The sequence below is a fragment of the Stigmatopora argus genome, chromosome 3 (genome assembly GCF_051989625.1).
Source record: "Stigmatopora argus isolate UIUO_Sarg chromosome 3, RoL_Sarg_1.0, whole genome shotgun sequence".
In the NCBI taxonomy this organism is placed as follows: domain Eukaryota; kingdom Metazoa; phylum Chordata; class Actinopteri; order Syngnathiformes; family Syngnathidae; genus Stigmatopora; species Stigmatopora argus.
In genome coordinates, this window is record NC_135389.1 from 12,617,570 (window position 1) to 12,639,536 (window position 21,967).

Here is a 21,967-nt window from a genome sequence, read left to right on the forward strand (position 1 = left end):
AAAAAAAGGTGTAAGGTGCATGTAAACTATGGAATGATAGACTCTGATGATATGATAACCTTGAGCAAATAAATTGCTGTTTCACTGTATTGTGATTTCCAATTAAAAAGTATTTCATTTAGATATTTATATTTGAAATAATAAAAAGGCACATCAAGCCTGCTAAGCTTAAGCAGCAATCATTTGTGCTAAAATTGCAATGTATATTAAACAGAAAATCATTAGGCCAGTTTCCCCACCTCACATGCTCCATTGGAGTGTTATTTGTATTATATTTAAGTGTATGAATGCAGCATATGGTGTGTCCCAAGTTTCTTCAAGTTGTGGATCAGCATTAACAATGTAAATATTACCGATATTGAAGCACGTTTAGCAGATCTCAAAGTGCCCTGAAACCAAATATTTCAGTCCCTGCCAGAGATGAAACAAGCTAATTGACACATGGGACATTTTTCAGCAAGTGAGTAAAACATGGTATTGAGCGCAGCGCTGAACAGCAGAAGCCTTGTTGGCTTTGGGGCCAGACGAGACGCACGGTCAGCCAGTGAGGCAGCGGCAGGCAGGCAGAGGTTACAATAACACATTTGCTTGCATCACGCCAACAGCAGACGCACGAACGCTGATGCTTGAACACATGGAGCCTGAGAGTTAAATACAGGTCTGCAGAATATGTCGCCACATTTCAAATAATTGGCATTGGCAATTCATCTGAGCCAAAGTTTTATTCAAACATGCACAAAATCTGTGAAATGAAACAACATGACATTTCCAGGCTGGTCCACCACACCACTGACTGCCAACTATTGTGCTTGGAAGCTTTTTTGGAAAGAATTGTTCACTATTCTGTTCACCATCTAGTGCTTGTGTCTCAAAATGGTGCTGGTAAATCAACTTTATCACCAACTCGTGTCTCTTTTTTAATTTTTATTTTTTTTAAATAATTTTTCAGTATTTTCTTTTTGCATTATTTTTGCTCTCTGTCTGTATCTCTATACACACGCACACACAACCACACACACACACACACACACATTTGTATATTTACATAGATTCATGCTGCTAGTTAATAACGGTGTTAACGCCACCCCTGTTTAAAGCCTTTTTTAAAGGTGTGATTAGTATGACCCTTTCCTCAACCCATAGTACGGAATTCAAGACAGTGCACGCGCGTATGACCACCAGCTCTGGGATAAAGTTAGAGTGGGTGAAAACCATCTGATTACTTGATACTGTTAAAACTTAATTTGGGGTTTTAATGGCTAAAATGGAGTATATGTATTTTTTTGATTGAGAAAACATGAACCTCCATTATGAAGGCGCACTATTTTGGGGCTCAACCTCAGGGAAAAATTGGGGCAAATCCTCATGCTTATGTGGAGCGTAACTTTGGCTTTTTAGCCCAAAATATGAAACTTTGAGTCGAGAAGGGCGTTATACCTGTACATAGTTTTGATAATTTCGGTATTTTTATTTTTTATTTTTTTAATGAAACGCGAATATTTGTCTTGTCAGGCTGTTTTAACTATGTGTGTTGTTAGGCTATGCTCATTCTTCTATGAGAACGGACAGCCAGTGTGCCTACGTGAAAATAAAACAAACAGAAGCACGTTGCCATAACTGGTACTGTCCAATCTATCAACACTGCTGTACACTCACTCATGCACTCTTCATACAACAAATATGGCTGGCGGTGCACTGTGAGTAATGGTATGGGTATGTTGTTTGGGTTGCTTCATGTATGCGTGTTCTTAAGGTTTCCCAAACTTTGGGATGCTTGAAAAAGGCCTTCATAGCACATTCTTTCTCTCCTTCTTGAAATGAAAAATATTTCTTGTCCTACAATGAAAAGTTAAACCAATAGTCTTGGCACTTGTTGCTTTTGTCGTAATGTTGGATTCCCCGTCCTCTGTCTTTAGCCGTTGCCTCAAACTGTGGGTTTTTATAAGCGGATTATTTCAAATCTGATCTGATTATCTAATATCTTCTTGGAATGAAGCATTACATGACTCCTCCCTACCCTTTCATGTACATGCAGCCTCCTGGGTTGGTCAGACTTGTGAGAGTGTCCATTGATTGAGCGGAGTCCGCCAAACACCTGCTGACAGCCCCGGATGTTGCTGTAGGGCGGGGGGTTCTTGGCTGAGCAGACCCAGTGGCCAGCTAAGGAATGTCCCCTCATGTAAAGGGCCAGTGTCTAAAAGGTGGCCCCCGTTTGGGATTGAAAAGGCCCTTCACGAGCACCCGCACACATTAAAGGTCCCTCGTGGAGCCTTCACTTCCGCAAAGTTAGGTGCTGAGCTACCGGATACCAATTGGCAACAATCAACCTTCCGTCCTTTAGGCATTGAAAACATTTTGCACACACTGCATGCTTGGTTAAAAAGGATATTCGAGTGTGTGGCACAGACAAGTAGCTAAGGCAGCATAATATTAAAACATGTTTTTTACCCTCCTAACTGAAACACTGACATTTGTATAAAGTGTCTCCTTGTTTCCCCATAAATATTGAAAACATTAGCCTGACGCATCCAAGTAATATGCGGGGGTTTAAATTTGCGTGACTTTCTTCCATGTTAAGATCTGAGCTGCTGTTTTTTTCTTCAATTTTCAAACATAAAGTGCACCAGATAAGATATGTTAGTGCAGCAATGATTTGATCAAAATCTTTTAACTTTGTTATGATTTTTTTTCATTTATTAGTGTGTTTATTTATTGTGTTGACTTACTGTAAATTAATGCTTGGCCCATTTTGTAATTGAAATTCTGAAATTCACTTGAAAGTAAGTAGGTAAGTTATATAATATATAATAAAAATATTATTATTATAATTATATAATAATTATATATATATATATTATTTTTTATTATAAATAATAATCATATAATATATAATATAATAGTTATATATTTATATGCATTTTTATTATAAATAATAATTATATAATATATAATAAAAACTAATAAGGTAAGTAAGCAAGTACAAAAAAAGTATAGTAAATCCACAGTATTTTATTGAGTCTGAAATACCAGCATCCTTCTCTGAATGTGTTTTGAGGCATCGGTTTGCCCTGTGTCCTTGGATGGCTCCTTTCAAGCAACTGCTATTGTTTAAAAAGAAAATTGCGGTCTGCAATGAATGATGACTCCAATTAGTCTCGACAACAACCAAGAAAAGGAGTGGGGGCCTAATGCACCCTAGCAAAAATCGTATTTTTTCCCTTTCTTCTATGAAAACTGATTCTGCAACAATCTAACGTCACACAAGCACATTTCAAACAATACGAACAGTCCTTTTGTGGTACGCACTTACAAGCACATATGCAAATGCATTCAGTGCTTTTAAAACAGAAATCCACACTCTTTGCTTCCAGGAACATTCTGTTCACCTCATTGAATTCTCTTATGCTAACTGATAATGATTGTTTTTGTCTCGAGCAGACAGCAGAAGGAACCACTGCATGTAACTGGAGAAAACTGTAATTCCGTTCGGTATCTGGTTGTGTTCTAAAGCTCAGTATTTCATAAGCTCCTGAGGTGTTAATACGTCAGTCAAGACAGGAGGCCCGTGTAGCGCTTCCAGCTGCATTGGGCCGAGTCTGTGGTTTGAGGCACGACGTGGTTGTTGGGGGCGAATTCAAACTCACGGCCTGCAGCAGATGGCAGCCATCAAGCCTCTGGCAACGCACGGACACGCACACACGCACACACTTGCTTACACACAGTCACCACTTCTGTTATTTCAATAGTAAACAGTAGGGAGTCAGATTAGGTTGATTGTCATGGGTTGTGGGGAAGAGGCCAATGAGAGGATCGCAGATAAATTGCCACAGAGTAAGCTATTGGACAGTTGGTGCCAATTTTGATCTGGATACGTCCCAATCATTATTGGGCCTTTGTTATCAATAATGACCACAAAACATGGCATAAGCTTTTCAAATTAACAAACAAAGTAACAATTGTGGACTCCATTCGTGAACATTTTTGCAGCCATATTTTTTTTAAATCAATTGTCAAGGGACATGCAATTAGAAGGCGAGAACAGGATTTGTTTTACAGCTATAAAGTAGGGAAAGTTCCACATTTACCAAGCTGTTTATGTGCCTCTGTGCTGTGCAACTGCCACGGAGGAGGTAACACACACAGGCACACACACGCACATACATCAGAAAAAGAAGCAGAAGCATGCTAAAAGTTAGGACAGTCTATCACGAAGTACTCGTCTACAATTTGGCGGCGTAAAAGCACTTTTGCTGTTTTGACTGGCTACTAAAGCAAACCTCCAATGACCTACTTTCATTATACCCCCAATTCCTCCACTACTCGTCTCCTCTCACATTCACAGCTAATAGACTGAGACTGCATGTGCACCGGGAGCGTGAATGGGATCGACCAATCACAATTGGCATGATGCTCAGATGGCAGCACTGTTGGCCTTTATCTTAGAGTGTAGGCTATTTGAAAATGACATTTTAAGCAAAACTCGGCTGTGAGTTCCCAAGTAAAAACTGTGTTTTAGGTCAAGCACATGTTAAATCTTTGCCCCTCAGGCCTTCGAAAGCCTCCCCCCATCCAAAACAGAATTCAATTACGGAGGGTGCAGCCAAACTTGCGTAGCAGGAAACATTTACTACAGTGGCAGTAATTGTGTTTGGATCCCATTCCACAGGAAGTCATTAACATAGATGTCAAGAATATCTCGATCATCCAAGTTATGGAAGAATTTACTCCCCTGGCTATGATAATATTTGTGCTGGTGTCAGGGCGAGGACATTGCGCAGCGTAAAAGGGGAGGAGACGGAGATGGATAAAATACTGTCTTTCAAAGCAAAATGTTTTGCTTTCAACTTTTTGGATTGGATTGGATTGGATAACTTTATTCATCCCGTATTCGGGAAATGTTGTTGTCACAGTAGCAAGAGGGTGAGGATGCAGGAATAGGAAAGGCATTTTAGACATAAATAGATAGGTAAAAGTAAGTTAATAAATAAATACATGAATAAATATATAAATAAATAAGCGTGTTGCTTAGCACATATATACATACATACACATAAATATACATGCATGCATGCATATTTATGCATACGGTAGGTCTCAACACTCAGCAAAGTGGCTTCTACTCTGCCATGTTTATTTGCAGCAACAACAAAAAAAATCATGAGCAACACCTGCTGTACATACAGTCAAATCAATAAATATTCTTTTTAAACTGAAAAGTGACCAAACTGTTTTCGAAGGTGGGCTTAAAAGCACACAGAATGGTATTCAATAATTAAATCTATCACTTGACCTGAATCCGAATGAGCATGCATTTTAATTGCTGATGAAAAAAACAGAAAAGAAAATACCACAGGAACCAAAGACAGAAACAACAATAGAAAATTTCTTGCCAGGTCATTTAAAAATTTAAAATAATCCATCAACAGAAAATCTGATCGACCTATGAGCATCAAGCAGCGGTTCATGGCACAAGTACTTATCAGCTGCTATTCAAGTTGACAGTAAAGTGATGAAAGTTGAGTTGACTACAACTTCGGCAAAGTCACGTATTTTGGGAATTTGCGGTGGTAGGGGACAATCAAGGACATCTTTGCGAGTGGCCAATTGATTTTGAATTATGTTTTCCTTTCTTTTTGATACTGCTGCTTTAGCCACTAAAAATATCTAGAGACCAGGTACATACGGTCAAATTTCGACTATGGCAAACTGTGTGGGACGTAAACAAACAAATAAACCACACTGATTTGATTTGTTTTCATCCAAGCTTAACACCCCAAAAAATCTTTGCACAGAGTAGTACAGGCAATCACAGCATGCTTGAGAGGAACACCCTGGAATTCTTCTCATGGCTTTATTTATTTTGTAAGTAAACTCTTTTTAGACACCAACAATCAATCTGTAAAAGTGCTTTTAGGAAAAGGACTGAGAGCAAAGAAAACAAAAGTCATCACATTATTCTTCAGCACGAATGTGAAAACCACCAGGCCAACAAAGTGCAGATATCCCCCTGCTACATTTAAACATCCTGGCTTTATTGAATACCTCTTTTCTACCAAGAGGAAGCACATCACGCACACATTCGACTTTGACACTCACCATGTGCTAGTCCCATTGTAGCATCTCAGCCCCTCCGCGAGGGAGGCGATGACTAGCGCAGGTCACTACGGGCTTGTTTACACATTACAGACCACACAGACAAGAGACTCCTGCGACGGCATGTGTCGACCATGTGTGTCTCAATTACAGGCAGGTCGTGACTGGTCAAACACTGACCCACTGAGATGAGAGGGCCTAAGGCGTGCATCCATCGGGGTGGGTTGAGGACAAGCGGATTCATTATCTTAACTAGATCAGGAGGTAAAATGCGGCACGTGATTACTCTGCAGACCGAGATGATGGCGCTGCTTCAAAGGCCAACAGCAAAATAAGAGCCAGATAAAAGGACTGGCCTCCAAACATGACAAACGTGTCAAAGAAACAGTAATTCAAGCTACTATTGGCTACAATCTTTTTGGATGGTAGGCTTCTCTTAAAAAGACAGCAGCATGTGGACCAATTCATTATGTGTACACCTGCTGCATTTTGAAATGCATACACAAATAACTCATGTAAATATCAAGCAAAAGGCACAACATCGCAGCAGGATTGTCTCAAGTGAACAATGCAAAAATTGGAGAGTGAAAAACAGTCTGTGTGACCACTATGAAAACAAACAGCACCACTAAAGCGCTAACTAGCACCATTAGGGCAGCCCTAAGTGAACTGACCGACAGTACACAAACTCTCCTCTCTCGCAGCTTTGATCACACCTTAAAACCTCACACCTTTCACACACTCAGCACAGCCATTGATGTTCTCGCTCTGATGGGAGCTTGCATGATTCCACCATGTTCATTCCTTAACTTTGACAACAGAAAGCACCATTAACTCGAAGAAATGCTACGTGGGATATTAATGGATTCATTATTTTGAAGCATTTCTTTCTTTTTTGTCAGAACTGGAAAACAACAACTTTAACTTTACCGTTAGAATATTGGCAGATGTAGTTGCTACAATTGTACCATTGAAAACAAGGAAAACCATTACAAAAAATATGTGAATTTAAAAATGTTAAAAGTTACAGTAGTGAAACAAAAACAGTATATTTTTCTAGATTTTCTTTAACTGAAAACATTGGTAGTAAAAAAAAATATATATATTTTATACGGTAATCACTTGCAAACAGTCTCGATTGGTATGGCGACATCACGTCACATCTTTTTTTGCTGTCCGGCACCTCTTCAACCAGGGTTCAAACCCACAACGTTATCTTGTCAGTCACTCAGTCTGCTGAGCTACTGCAGACTAGCTGAAGCAAAAGTCGTGGTACTTTGATAGCTAACCTTTTATGGCTTTTAATGGAATAGTTCTTATTAATTCATATTTTTATTCTCATCTCATCTCATTTTCTGAACCGTTTTATCCTCACTAGGGTCGCGGGGGGTGCTGGAGCCTATCCCAGCTGACTTCAGGCCGGAGGGGGCCCGACACCCTGCGAATGTTGAATATGAATCCTTTTTTAAACTCTAAACTTTACTGGTTGCAGCAAGCGCAATATAAATAAAGGGGACTTCGTAAAAGTATTTAAAAAGAAAAAGAAAAGAAATCAAATCCACATTCAGGTGGAAATGCAAACAATAAGGTGAAATAGAGAAAAGTGAACCTGACAAAGTGTTGTAAACTGTGACAGAGTCCCCCAAATAGATGAATATACGACGTGGCTATTGTCATGATCCTGTTAAAGGGCTAATTTAAAGGCAAACTGCAATGGAAGAACGGCGGAGTTGGATACGGGTTCCTACCTGGTCCCGTTGGATGCATGGCAGAGAGGTCCTGCGATGCGACTTGCTGTTGGACTGACTGTGTGCCATGTCTGTGGATACGACCGAACTGGACCTCCTGCGCCTTTTGAAGGAGGGGACGACGTCTTCCTTGGCTCCGCTCACGTGGTTGCAGCCCTCCTCGAGTGTCCCTGGGCCGGCCAGGAGCCCGTCAGCATACCTCGCCAGCAGGATGCCCACCACTCCCAGCAGGTAGGCCACGTAAGGCCTCCACGCGGCGCGAACCTTGTGCAGCGAGAAGAAGGAGAGAGCGCGCACGATGCCCACCACCACCACCACGGACGTGCCCCGTTCCAGGCGCGCGAGCATGGGCGCGCCGCCGGCCGCGCACGCCAACACCAGCGCGGCCGCTACTTCATGCGGGGCGCCCAGGAGGCTCCGAGCCGCGGCTTCGGCCAGCTGGAAGGCGCCGAGGAGCGAGAGCGCCGCACGGAGCGGCACGCCGCGGCGGATCAGGTAGACGCCGAGCCAGAAGAAGGCGCACAGGAGATCGAGGACGGGCGAAAGCGCTGCCCAGAGAGCGAGCGGCAGCTCCCAGTGTGCGCACCTCAGCAGCAGCGCGGCCAGCACGAGCGCACACGCCGCTGCCGCCGCCGCCGCCGCGCAGCCCACTCCGCTATCACCGCCTCCAACGCCGCACGTCCGCGCGCACCTCACTGGCTCGCGTCTCAGTGCGCTGACGACACGTGTTTGCGCGTAACCGTTGCGTCTCGGCGTCCCGGGCCCGCAGACTTTTTCGCCGCCCCCCTCCGCAGGCATGGCCACCGCCACCGCCACCGCAAGGCTCCCCTTACGCACAGGCGCCCATAGCCGCTGGACGCCTGCGCATTCTCCCCGATTTTCTTGCAAATGGCGAGAGAGAGAAAGAGAGAGGTTCAAATGTCGCGGGGGTTCTTAAGTCGACTCTCCTTAGTGGTGTAAAACACTGTCCCGTTTGTCATTGTTACACCGCGATTGTCCCGTCCGTGTGTATGGAGACCACAGCCCTACTCCCAACCTCCGTCACGGCGTCCTTTGCCCCACTACTTTTTCTCTACAATCTGCGAGCTCATTTCAGCCCCAACGACTTTCGACTCGGCTTCGGGAGAGCACCCCCATTTGTAAATGCAACCCCAACTAGCCCGGAGGAAGTTCTATTACTCTGTATTTCACTGAATGGAACCCTATGAAGCAGTTTGCATAGCAAACCACACCACACCCACTTTCTGCATGTAAACAAGCGTCACCTTGATTGCAGAATGAACCATTAGTCAAGTCTGAAATGCAAATAATCCGAAAAACGGGGCAACTGCTACTCCAATGAATATCCTAAAATGATATCAGTTAGTGTCTCCCACCTCACACACACGACACAAAAACATTTTAGAATTGAGGTTTGATTAATAATCACTCTACATTTGTTTAGTTTTTTTAAATCCTTAATAACGTTGACGTGGGTGTGAGTGTCAATAAAAATGCAAATATGAATGAATGAAACTCCCCTTTATTTTTATGCCACTGAGAGTGATAAATGTCCAATCCTTTTGGACTGAATAAGGCTGCCAGTCTTTCTGTGCCAGCACTCAACGGCCAATCTATTTTGTGTTTAGGCAGCAAAAGATCGCTGCCTGCCTCTCCAGGTCAAAACAGATTGGACATGATGCTCAGTGAAAGTGTTAAATCATTGCTTCATGAAGATTAAAGTACTACGCCACTAATTTTGAGTTTGCATTTTAAAAAGGGGGGTTAACTAGACAATAAGTAGCAGGTGGGTGACCTGTGAGGCCGCTGATTGGTGGATGCACAGAAGCAGGAAAAAAATCAAAGCTATCCATTTTCAACACCACTTATCCTGTTCAGTGGCGCAGGGTGCTGCTGTCTATCCCAGCTGACTTCAAAATGAGGATTACACCAGTCAGTCATAGGGCACACAAAGACAACCAACCATTCATACTCACAATCACACTGCCGCTGAGTGGGAATTGATCCCATGCTGCCTTGTTCCAAAATCAGGTGAATGTACTACTATACCATCCGCGACTTGATGTCAGACAAAAGCAAAATTCAAAATAACACAGAGGCAATATCAAGTATGGACTTAAACAAAAAAAACACAAACTATGATACTGACGTCACGAACGTCCTGATCTGGAATGCAAAGTGGAATGCGCTGAACCTGCCACAAGCCTCAGAACTTGACTTAACGCCCTCCCCTCCCTACGTCTTCGCTAGGTCATTAAAATATTTATCTCAGTTTAAGTGTCACCAATGATGCATTTTGTCACTCTGGCCACTTTCCATTCATGTTTCAACGTTCAGGTCTCGAGAGAACACAGCGACTCAACTTAATTCAAAGCAAACACAAATAGTCGTTCTCATAATGCTATGGAAAATGGATGAAGTGAACACACACCTGTCCGTCTCCTTGTGTCCTGCAATTGGCTGGCCATCAATTCAGGTTGCCCCCCGCCTGGTACCCATAGTCGGCTGGAATTGGTTCCTGCACTACCCGCCACCCTTAGCGTTACGAAAAATGAATGAATGAATGAACACAACCCTAAACCAGGGCAGAGTTGGTGGAATATTATTTTTTGTGTGGGAACACAAGGCTGAGGGTTATGGGCTGTGATGTAGATTTTTCAAATGTCACTTGTGAGGCAAATGCCCAACAAAGGGGAGTCCGTATATTCCATGTCACTTGTGATTACTAAGAAGCAGAGGGGAGTAAGAGGCACTAACATGAGGTCTCGATCCTGTCCATCAAGTGGCTGTCAAACAGCCTCAATACAGTACACAGCAGCCGGCTCCACGTGTGAGCACATCCCTGAAACAATGGGACCCCCCAACCCCATCTTTTTTTCATGTTTTTTTCCTTTTGAAGATAAGAGTGGGAGTCCAGAACAATTCTCTCTACTGTTGCAACTTCTGATGACTGAAACAGAAACAAACTCATGATAAAAGCCTTAAACAAAGATAACTTAGAAATAACAAGAGTACACTTGTATAAGCTCAATGTTCACATGGTGACGGCAAGACTCACAAAGAAGAATTCAGGACGCTGACAGGTTAATAACTAGATTAGGAAGGACACCTGAGAGCAGAACTTTTCAGTTTTTATTAAAGATAGGTTTTACAAAAAAAAATGTGATTAAGCATTAGCTTTGAAAATAAACCACCTAAAAAACGTTCAGAAAGAAAAGCAAAAAAAATCTTGTTTAATATTTGTCTCTGGTTTTTCTAGAAGGGCTCACAAACGGACTTGGGGAGTTTGAACTTGGAATATTATGATTATACTGAGTGTGGCATGGTGTTGGAGTGGTTAGCATGTCTGGCTCACAGTTCTGAGCTTGAGGGTTCAATCCCCTGTGGGTACCGACCTGCCCTTGTGGAGTTTGTATGTTCCCCCAGTTCCTGCGTGGCATTCTTCCCACATCCCAAAAAACATGCAGTGCTGCGTCGGCCTATTTACCGGTCGATCTATGTTCCAACCCTCACTTATGGTCACAAGCTGTGGGTCGTGACTGAAAGAGCAAAATCCTGGCTATAAGTGAGTTTTGTCCGCAGGGTGTCCGGGCTCTCGCTTAGAAATCGGGTGAGAAGCTCGGTCATTTGGGAGGGGCTGGATAATGTGGCTGGGGAGAGGGAACTTTGGGAATCCCTGCTGAAGCTACTGAACTCGCAACCCAATGGATAGATGGATGGATAACAGCATTCACAATATCCCAAACTGACAGCACACTGCTCTAATACTAGCACGAGAATATTAAACTAATACATTCATACACTCTTTTCATTTCAATATGTCTGAGTATAAGAAGGTTGAAAAATGAAATGTGTGTTTTCAGCATGCAAATATGGAGAGAACATGAGTGCTGTTCCATTCCCGCAGAATGATGGGGCAGAATATTGAAATGGAATTAGAACTTCATTCAGTGGTGTGGGTGGCAGCGCTTCGGGCCAAGAAAGACAGAATGTTGAAACACTCCCTCAGATGAATAATGCAATTGCGTGCTTTGTGGGAGGGAGAAAGGAGCCCCTCGTTTTCTTGCTTATATATCCAAGTCAGAAAAGTTGTGCAGTAGTTTTAAATATTTCACACCTAAGTTTTCAAAGGAGGATTAACAAATCACACTACAACACAAATGTCTGCTTGAGATGAATGTTATTGGTCAGGAAGGTAGATTCTATGCTAAGCGGACAAATTCGCCGCTTCATCCCAAATAATGTATAAGCCAATTGCAACTCAGCAAAGCAGCACATTTTAATGGGTCACTTTTCGGACAAGTGCACGTGCCAAGGAAATCACAAGTGTCCACACAAAACTCAGCTTTCATTGGAGCATCTGAAACAGACGCGGACAGACGAGAGCCGGCGGCCCACTTCTGGCTCTTTTTGACATGGGTTTACATGTTTTTGTAAACACCGGGGATGCCATAGGGAGCAGGGGCCCAGAAACACATTCTTAGGCTCCATTCACTTGTCAGGGAAACACAAGCTCATGGGCAAAGTGCTTCGCAGCAATTTTCCAGTCAGCCAAAAACACGTGTGTAAAGCTCTTCTGTTGGTCCAACATGCAAACACTGTACATGTTGTTAGTGACTCAAGTGAATGTTCACTGCCAACCCTACATTAAAATAGATTGGATATCAATGGCCACAAAGCAGCAATAATCAACATAGCAGATAATCTGCAAACAAATCAGCACATGTACAGAGAAATACGACGCAAACGGCACACAACGCCGGTTAAGACTGGTACGCGATGCAATAGTTTAATTATTATTCGAAATTGCCTGACTGGCTTTGTACTTCCTCCTGTAGGGGTGTAAATATGCCACGAGAAAATGTGTTAGTCTCTAAAGGGAGGATTCCACAGGCAGGCCAAGTTGTGTATATTTCTTTTTTTTTGTCTTAGATGCCAGGCCAAAACATTCAAGTCGGAATAATGTAGGGTTCCGTTAGGAATAGTACGATTGGAAATCGACCTTCCTATCTTGAGGCCAAGTCTTGTGAAACCTCGACAGACCATTGAATTTTACTCCATCCCTCAACAGGTCCTGAATGATCCGTAAGCGATGCAATGAAAATGTGAGGATTAATTACAGTTGGATGTCCTTAAAATACAAAAAGATCACTTCAGCAAGGCCAAGAGACTATCCTATCCTTGAGAAAGAACCGCAGCAGATTCTGTGAAATCCCATGAGTCAAATAAGTTAGCATCTCATACAGTAGGCTTTTAACTTTTCCTTGTAAATATTAAGTGGGCTGGTGGAGCTTTTCAGGTTGCTATGCGTCTGCTGACGTCCAGGGCGCTTATCTGCATCACCATCCTAGAGCATGGCGCCAACACATATAAGGCTGTTGTCGGATTAGATCAAAAGAAGGAAGTGAAACATATACGTACGTAGTACGTCACTCCTTTCGAAAGAGCCCCCACTCACGGAATCACTATCAATAGCATTTTATGAGAAACACTGTACCCCAAACACAGGCTTTTTAAGGCAAAGACTTTTCTCCTAAATGAAATATATTTAAGCAGGGAGGGCAACAGACTTGAAAACCCCTATTTAGTCTTTGGCAGTGGTTGTTTGACGTCATTTAATGGTGGAAAGGTTCCCTTAAGTAAACAGGCAAAAATGAGAAACCTCTCAAACAGCTTACAGTTGTCATTTGGTTAAGCCGGAACATTGTAAACAAGGAAAAAATGTGCGCGCGCCCTCCTGTTCACGAGGCACGGCACAATGAAATAAAGGCTTTAACCAAAGCCTCATCTTAGAGGACAACCATGAATCAAACACATTTCATTTTTTTAACAAACTAATTACTGGTTTGGCAGGGGTATTTTTACTAACTAGTGTTGAATCATTTTTGAAAATTTATGTGAACAGGGATTTTGTTGTCTACTTAATGTTAAAGTCATTTTTTTTTTTTTTTACATGAAATCAACTCCTTTTAAAAGTTAGGCAATGAAATGAAAATACTCATTGGATGCCATTACAGTGATACACAAAACAGAGCTGCTCTAAAAATGAACTTTTCTGCATTGACCACACAGTAACTTTGGCATATTAACACTTGCAACAAGCTTCCTACTATTGTAATTGCTTTAATGTTTTTTCATATCTCAATATGTAATTGTACTGCAACATTTAAAGCAACAATTTCAAAACTAACAACAATAACTGATACCTATTGTGGAGATGCCTTGCAATGAAAAGCTCCCTACACAGAATATCGGTATTCTTTTCTTATCCACGTTTTTCACTGCCGCACAGCTAACGCACTTTGATTGATTCCCAATGTTCCAACTTAAAAAAAATCACGCTCTTTACATTAAAAATGTGTGTTTCTCAAAAAAGATCATTTCCAATGGCAATAACATTATACATTTGAAAATATCTTGTCCTACATGTTTTTTATATGATATCAATCACACAAATGTTGCATTCAGTTATTTTCCCCACAAAAACTACTTTACGGTTCTAGCAAAATTTGACAAAAAAAAAACCTTCCTGTCCTAGACGTCCAAACCATTTGAATGGGAGGCGCGAATGAATAAATGTTTATTTGCCCCCTTTTAAAGTTCGATGTATTGGATTTCTAGCACCCTCAATGGCAGCCTAATGAGCGCCCCAAACTTAATAGGAAGTGACCGAAAATCTACAGGAAGTGACCGAAAATCTACAGGAAGTGAGCCATGGGAGAAAGAGCAAAGCATCCCCATGGAATTTCTCCAGAAATGGCATTTTCTCACTTAACTTATTATTCTATCGTCAACTATTCTCTCGTTTGTGCAGAATAACAAGGAACGGAATGCAAGATGCATTTTTCTTCTTCCTGTTTCCTGTGTGGTAATTGTTTATCCAGCATCTCTTGTGTTTGGAGCTAAAGACTCCTGCTTCAATTTACAGCCATGTCAGCCTGTAACACTGAACATTAGCAGTAGTGTCGGCAGTGTTTATAAGAGCCTGGTACATTCACACACACTCTGTACCAGTACATCAACGTTGGCCTTTAAAGGCAAAGCAATCCGGTGACAAATGCTCTTGTTGAAACAATGATTGAGAGTCCAGAGTTGGACATGCTTTTGGGACAAGCGAACTTAAAGAACAGTAATAATGTTCTAGCCACTATAAGAGAAAAAATCCTTCACATGTATAGTTGGGATAAAAAAATAAAATAAAAATAAAAATAAAATACATAATCTAAGGTGGGGAAAAGGACATCTGACCCACCTGGAGCCTTTAATCTGCACTGTCTTGCTCTCATATCAATGAGATAGACCGTTTTTAAATAAATCAGTGAGCTTTATGTTAAGGTCATTTTGCATGAACATCTTGGATAACTAAAGTGCTATTGTGCAACCAAAGTCATGTTTTGTTTTTATTCTACTTTACAGCTGACAATCCAAACCTACTGTATTAGGTTGACACATTTCTCGAGGTGCATTATGCCCAAGTTATTCACACCTCACTGGGTGCGTTCAATAATTAAAGTACCAAAATGGCAAATGCATAAAAATTTAAACAACCCCCACTGCGTTACTGGACCTTTACACTGTTCATCTCACTATAACTCTCCTGCGTCTTTTATTGTCTTAAATAGGGTGATTGATGCCTCACTAAATAAACATATTTTGCAGCATGTGTGCCCTCAGGGCTGCAGATAAGACAGAGAGTACTTCGGGGGCAGGACTGGACTGGTTGGCCCCAAATTGGGAGGCAATAGTGAATTTCAAAATACAAATCATTGGTCGGCAAGCATCCCAGACCAACTGTGGTGACCCTAGACTTCTCCCCTTTCCTTAACATCTATACAAGGTTGCTGGTGCATATTTTCCTATTACTGACGAAGCAGCTTCAAGAAATGTGTTTTAATGCAAGTTACTGACGAAAACATGATATTTTGTCCTTATTTGAAACCTTATGTTAGCACACATTTCTGGAAGTTTGATTTAATTTACAGTATAGTTTCAGGATTACTTGAAAGCATTTTGAATATATATTTGTGTGGTGCAGGTTTACAATGTGAAATTACAATATGGTTTAATATCTAGTTTTCACTTTCTCATAATTACTAACAGAAAAATATTACTTGTTGTCAATATTTTACTTGCATTTTCCATTGACAAGCACCACATCCATCCACTAACTCGTGTACATACTAATTAGGTTCTAAAAGAATCCCGATGAGTATTCTTGGATTGGCTGAAACAAGTCATCCATCGATCGTATCCCCGAATTGAATCTTGTAAAAACAAAATTGAAAACATCCTCGTGCTTTACGGCCCACACCATGGCCTTCAACAGGAGAAGCAAAAAAAATATGATGATTCATTTATGTTAGCCACAATGGCAAATCATTTAGAGCACATGTGTCAAACCGCTTCTAAAATAAGTAGCACCTGACTTTAATTAACTGATTACACTTGGAAAAGGTATCCTCTTGTTGAGTTGGAATGAAAACCTGCACCCACTGTGGCCCTTTGAGGACCGGTTTGACACCCCTGATTTAGAGAGTATTAAGTCTCGATGGCCAAAAACAGGGATTTGGAAGGAGTGCATTAAGCGTCCATGGCGGCAAAAAGAGCTGCTGAAGTGTACCCCTGCGCTATCAGATGGCGGGTCTAATGACTTCCAAAGGCCCAGGTCATTTCCCGTCTGCACATCCTGGTGTTTGAAACGAGTGCATGTCGGAGTCGGACTTTTCAGACTCCCCGAAGCACTGCGCTTGGCCACACGCTCCCTGAGGAGAAAAGAGCCTCCACACGGACCGAGCGGTTAAAGCGTAGAACTCACTCAAAGCTCTCACACAGCCCATACCATCAGACCCAGGCCCTGATCTAATCTGTTCTGGCCAAGGAAATGTCCACCAGGGATTGTTATTACTAGGGTGTGCTAGGAAAGAGCTCCTTCCTCCAACACATGCACTCTAATTTTGTCCCCATCAGCCTGATAAGCCCGCAGACTGACTGACCACTCAGGAATCCTAAGATAAAGTGTGTGAGCATAAAAAACCAAGGCTGAGTGCGCTTGTCAAAACTGAGCTCTGTTGTTCAATCTAGTGCACAAAAACAGATACACAGAGCAATGTCATGTATACGAGCACAACTGTTTTTTGTATGTGGGAGCATGCAAACTGGAGCGTGCAAACCTGTGACGAGCAAACTCGAGATTTGAATCCGTAACCTCAGAACTGCAAGGCAGAAGCACAAACCACAAGGTGATCATGCAAGGAAAGCGCAAAAATATACCAAATATAGCTGGCTTTTATTTCTTTGCAATCACAAGCCTGATTTTGACCATGTCAAACCATCATAACACTAAAAAGTGCTCATTCCTTTCAGGTTACTTTGCATGAGTCATTGTGGTTACTCGAACACATCTTCCCAAAACACTACTTTCTGCCATATTTTCCATCCCACATTTAGGAAATAGGATTGGGTTTAGCAATCTGCTCTGAGCCTTATTAATGGAAATAATTACAAGAATCACCACGGCAGCAAATAGTGAGGTTACCTGTTCTTTCCTGATGGGGAGAAGTCATAACCGCATTGTTTATATGCAAAAACCCCTCTTAAAAAAATGACCATCTTATATCACATTTTTGGACAACTGGTCCGTACTTAACCAGTTCCAGTAAATACAAGTGATCTCCATGCAGATGTTTGGCAGTGCGCTATGTTTTAAAAGCTGTACATTCCTAGAAACCGCACCAAAAATCACTTGAATCAGATCTAAAGAGCCATAACAGACGGCCTGCACGTGTGGTGTTAGCTCACTATCACTTTTGTTTTTGTCTGCTCTTTAAACATTCGATCTTTGCTTCAGTTTAAGCCTATGGAGGATTATTGAACTTAAACAGCAGACAGTAAATTAAGGTAGCTACTCAACTGTTTGGCTTGCTTCATCGAATTTTCTACTACTCTTCCTTCAGCACACAAAACAGCTGCTGTTGAGTTAGAGGAGTCAGTATGTCTCAAGCATGAATGAGCACTGCTTGGATGCTCTGACAAATCATCATCATCCATCTGTACTTGGTAGTGACTGTTACACTTCTTAGCGGACACTTTGTACAAATGTGAAAATACTAAGTTCAATTCTGTTAATACATTTACTGTTATTGACTGGGAAAGTTGACAGTGTTAATTCCAACTTGTTTGACGTCATTGGCACCCAATGAGTTCATTAATGAAATAACAATAAAACAGTAGTTGGTCAAATATTAAACATATAAATCAAGTACTTTGATCCCAATTTATGTTCAGATCCTGGCAGCGTTGTACACATCACACAGGAGCAAAACAGTGCTACCCTATTATTTTCCTGTATGACATCCCAAGAAAGAACAAATCATTTTTTAAGGCGGATTCTGTTTTCCTTTGTTTTAAAAGAGAATTTTGTGACGGCGAATCTAAAGTTTAAAACCATTTTGGAATCAATCTGAAAGAAACTATTGCGAACAGATTATTTATTGTTGGCAATACTTTCATTTGAATTCTAGCTATCCACCCTAAAGGAGAAATGGCCATTTGTTTATTGATTGCCCTTACGGCGCTGTCGGCAGGAGACAATGACCGCACCGAGCTGCGCTTGCTGGATGGTTTTATTGCCAGAAGTGTTCTGTGGCACGATATGTGATATTTAAAGCGCACAAAAAAATATGACCGACTGCCTCATCATTTATTCACAGGATAATACCAAAGTGTGCACTTGCTCACTCAGCACTCCTGGGCATGCGCACACTGTGCTCTCATGCACATACAAAGCCTCAGGTACACAAGGCAATGCTGGCAACACTGTTTTTCTTTTCATCCCTGTGAAAAAGATTGTCTCTCTGGGATTTGTTTACTCTCTTCCTATCGTTTGCTTGGTGCAAAATAGCCATGTACAATGGCAAAAAAAAGACTGCAGTTCTACCTAATTTTAGTACGTACAACAACAACAACAACAACAAAAAGCATGTTCCCAAGAGTCACACGAGACTCCTTCTAAGTCACTATTGTTTGAGGAGCCCTGGTTCAACATTTTGAAGGTGTTGGACTAATCTTTTACTCAACTCCCAAATAACTCAGCCTTGGTCTTGGCTTCCAAAAATCGTGACCTTGATTTAGTAACGGTGATTTCTAACTTCGGGCATATCTTGGTCCAGAATTGGAGATGTTCTTCATTCCTGAGCACAAGACAATATCCTTAATTATGAATTCACAAAGGCATTCACCTGTTGTGTATTCGTTTTGTGATTACTTTAATTTAATTGTTAATTTATTGAAAGATGAATCAAGGATTCAACAGGGGCATGCCCAAGGATGAGCATCAATATGAAACCTAATAAAAAAGGGCTCAACTCTAAAAGTTGGCCTCCATTTTTACTATTTGAAGGCAAAGTTGTTTCCGATCAAGGGGTCACAACAGATAGAGTGCTTCAAGGATTACTGAGACTAAATTAAGAACAATAGCTGTCCTTATCTATTTGTACTAGGTGTATGAATCACAGTGACAGCAGTGTATTGAGTGGATAGTTACACAGTGAGTGGTAAGCACTGTGGTGTGTTTATGTCCACATACAGTACAAGGCTGGCTCATGCAGGTGGTTTCAGGCTACCGGGACTTTGACAGGCTCCATTAGCCAACACTTCACTCTGACACTGCAGAGTGAACACAGACCGAAGCCCCAAGACCCCCCTGGGTCCTTTGTACCTTACCAGATGATAGCCCGTGTCACAAGGAAGAATGGAGAATGTCAGGCCAACGCAGACAGAGACACAGTTTAACAGGAAAGAAACATCAGGGAAAGAATAGCACAGACGACAAATGAGTGGTCACTTGAATAATTCAATATTGATTGGCGCTATTTGCAGCATGTAATTATGCATGTTGTTATGATATTTCCTCTAATACGCAGGCCCAAAAAATGGTAGGCCACCCTGAAATAGTCAGCCTGTACTCTCAAGAGCTAATAATACAAGGAAAACTTTTAAGATGGTCTGTGTGAATTTGTTGTAATCAAGACAGGAATCTGTTTGGTTAGCAATGTACAAAGAGTTGGTTTTAAACTGGCTTTATTGCTGGAGAGAAGCCTATAATTGGAGAGGATTAAGTCTAGTGATGAAAAAGGACTCGCCAGTTTTCCAAAGACCATCTTACCATGTACAACAGGGGTGGCCAAGTTTGGTCCTCGAGAGCCCCAATCCAGTCAGTTTTTCATTTCTCCCTCCACCAACACACCTGAATCAAATAATCGGGATCAGTATGAAGCTTTTGGACAGCTTGCTGATGAGTTGGTCATTTGATTCACGTGTGGTAGAGGAGGGCGATATGGAAAACAGACTGGATAGGGGCTCTCGAGGACCGAATTTGGCCACGCAGGATGTCCAACCTCCAATCATAAATGTAAAAAAAATGAAAAGAAACTGTGTGAAAGAAAAAGTCAATACAAGTTGAACAATGTGACTTCAATCACTGACAATATATTCAAATACAAAGAAAAGATCACAATGGTGGTGTCAAATGTTAAAATATCCTAATTAGGATCAGAGTGGATTTTCTACCACTTGGCTGTTTATTGAAAACCAGCCATTAACTCTCGCTCTACCATATATTTTTATAGTTACTTGAAGCCAGCGGATTAATGCCACTGATGAAAAAAATGGATTGTATTTTTCAACAGGTAGGTAGGAAGGGGGGTCTCACTCAGCCAGTCTGTGAAATTGAAAATTGCAAAGCACAGAATCAGAGTTATAGATAAAGATCAGGCGGTGAGTGAGGGCGAAATGACACGTTTTTGGAAGTTGGACAGGTTTAGTCATTCGTCAATCTGGTAGTGTATTTCACTATACGGTAAAATCAGGTGCCAATGTTGTTAGAAGAAAAACTGTACGTATTATGATAGTGAGGGGGAAAATCCATCACTCTCATCCCCACTTGCAGGAATATTGGAAATCCCTACTTGACACTACATGCTTTTGCTAAAAATACAAATAAGTAGATTGGCAGTGAAAATTTTATGTTAACTTGACTCAGTTCCAAAAAGCTGCCATTGGCAAGCCGACATAAAATGTCTGTTTGGATTCCATCATCTATCGTGGCGCTAGTCAATGACTAAACCCATATAGTCCAAGTCTTGTACAGTACGACTCCTTACACAAGGAAATGTTCTGGCTTTGGGTTGTATTTGTTTTCAATCCAGACAGAGCTTGGAGTAGAAACTTATGTTCCGGCTGTAGATCAGACAGAAATATGTCAAGAGTGTTGCAACTTGCTAAAATATACATGTTTGATTAGCGTGCAAATACCTAAACAAGTTGTCTCAGCAGTTTGTTGCCAATTAGAACCAACAAGTAAGTCTCTTCTGGGTATGACATACCCTTATCTCGACACTAACACTGTAGGGGGCGGGGGGGTCTCGGGCTCTTTCCAAATTGCGTCAGAGCAGCGCCTCACAGAGGTGCAGTCTCCATAGCCTAATTAGGCACTCCACTAGCCTCTATCAGCAGCACCACCGTAGCTTTCAAAGCCAAGGCTCCAGCTTGTGATCTGCCCAAATATTTCTTGCCCGAAGCCCTTCTCATAGCAGGGCCCCGATCACAAGTCGGGTCAGTGGGAATGAGGATGAGATACCGGATGAAGTCAGAGGAGCAGGGTAAATGCATGAGAAGCCCGTGCATGCCGCCAGTGGTGCCTAGAGAATCTCTGCCATGCATAAAAAAGGCCTTTCATCACTTACACTCTGATGCGGCACGCCACCGCTTAGTAACTCATTTTCTGCTATTGACGATGATAGGCATCCAAGCCATTTTAACTGGGAGGGGCTGGTAGCAATAATTCCCAGTTCAGGGTTATATACGTATATCATTCATTTTCAGAATTGCTTATCCTCACAAGTGTCGCGGGGGTCAAGGAGCCTGTCCCAGCTAACTACAGCCACCAGGCATGGGACACCCTGAATCGGAGGTCAACCAATCCCTGGGCACAAAGAGACAGACAATCAGTCACGCTCACAATCATACCTAGGGGCAATTTAGAGTGTCCAACCAGTCTACCATGTATGTCTTTGGAATGTGGGAGGAAACTGGAGTACCCGGAGAAAACCCAAGCATCAAACCTTCGA

At 41.8% G+C, this 21,967-nt stretch overlaps 1 protein-coding gene across 1 annotated transcript in view; it reads right to left on the minus strand.

The window, feature by feature from the left end:
• Nucleotides 1-20,011, minus strand: part of LOC144071792 (cGMP-inhibited 3',5'-cyclic phosphodiesterase 3A-like) — a 59,535-nt gene extending 39,524 nt beyond the window's left edge. Inside the window, exon 1 of the mRNA XM_077597199.1 lies at nucleotides 7,842-20,011. Coding sequence (XP_077453325.1) covers nucleotides 7,842-8,639 — 798 coding nt within the window. The 5' untranslated portion in view covers nucleotides 8,640-20,011. The remainder of the gene's footprint in view (nucleotides 1-7,841) is intronic.
• Nucleotides 20,012-21,967: the final 1,956 nt, after the last annotated feature.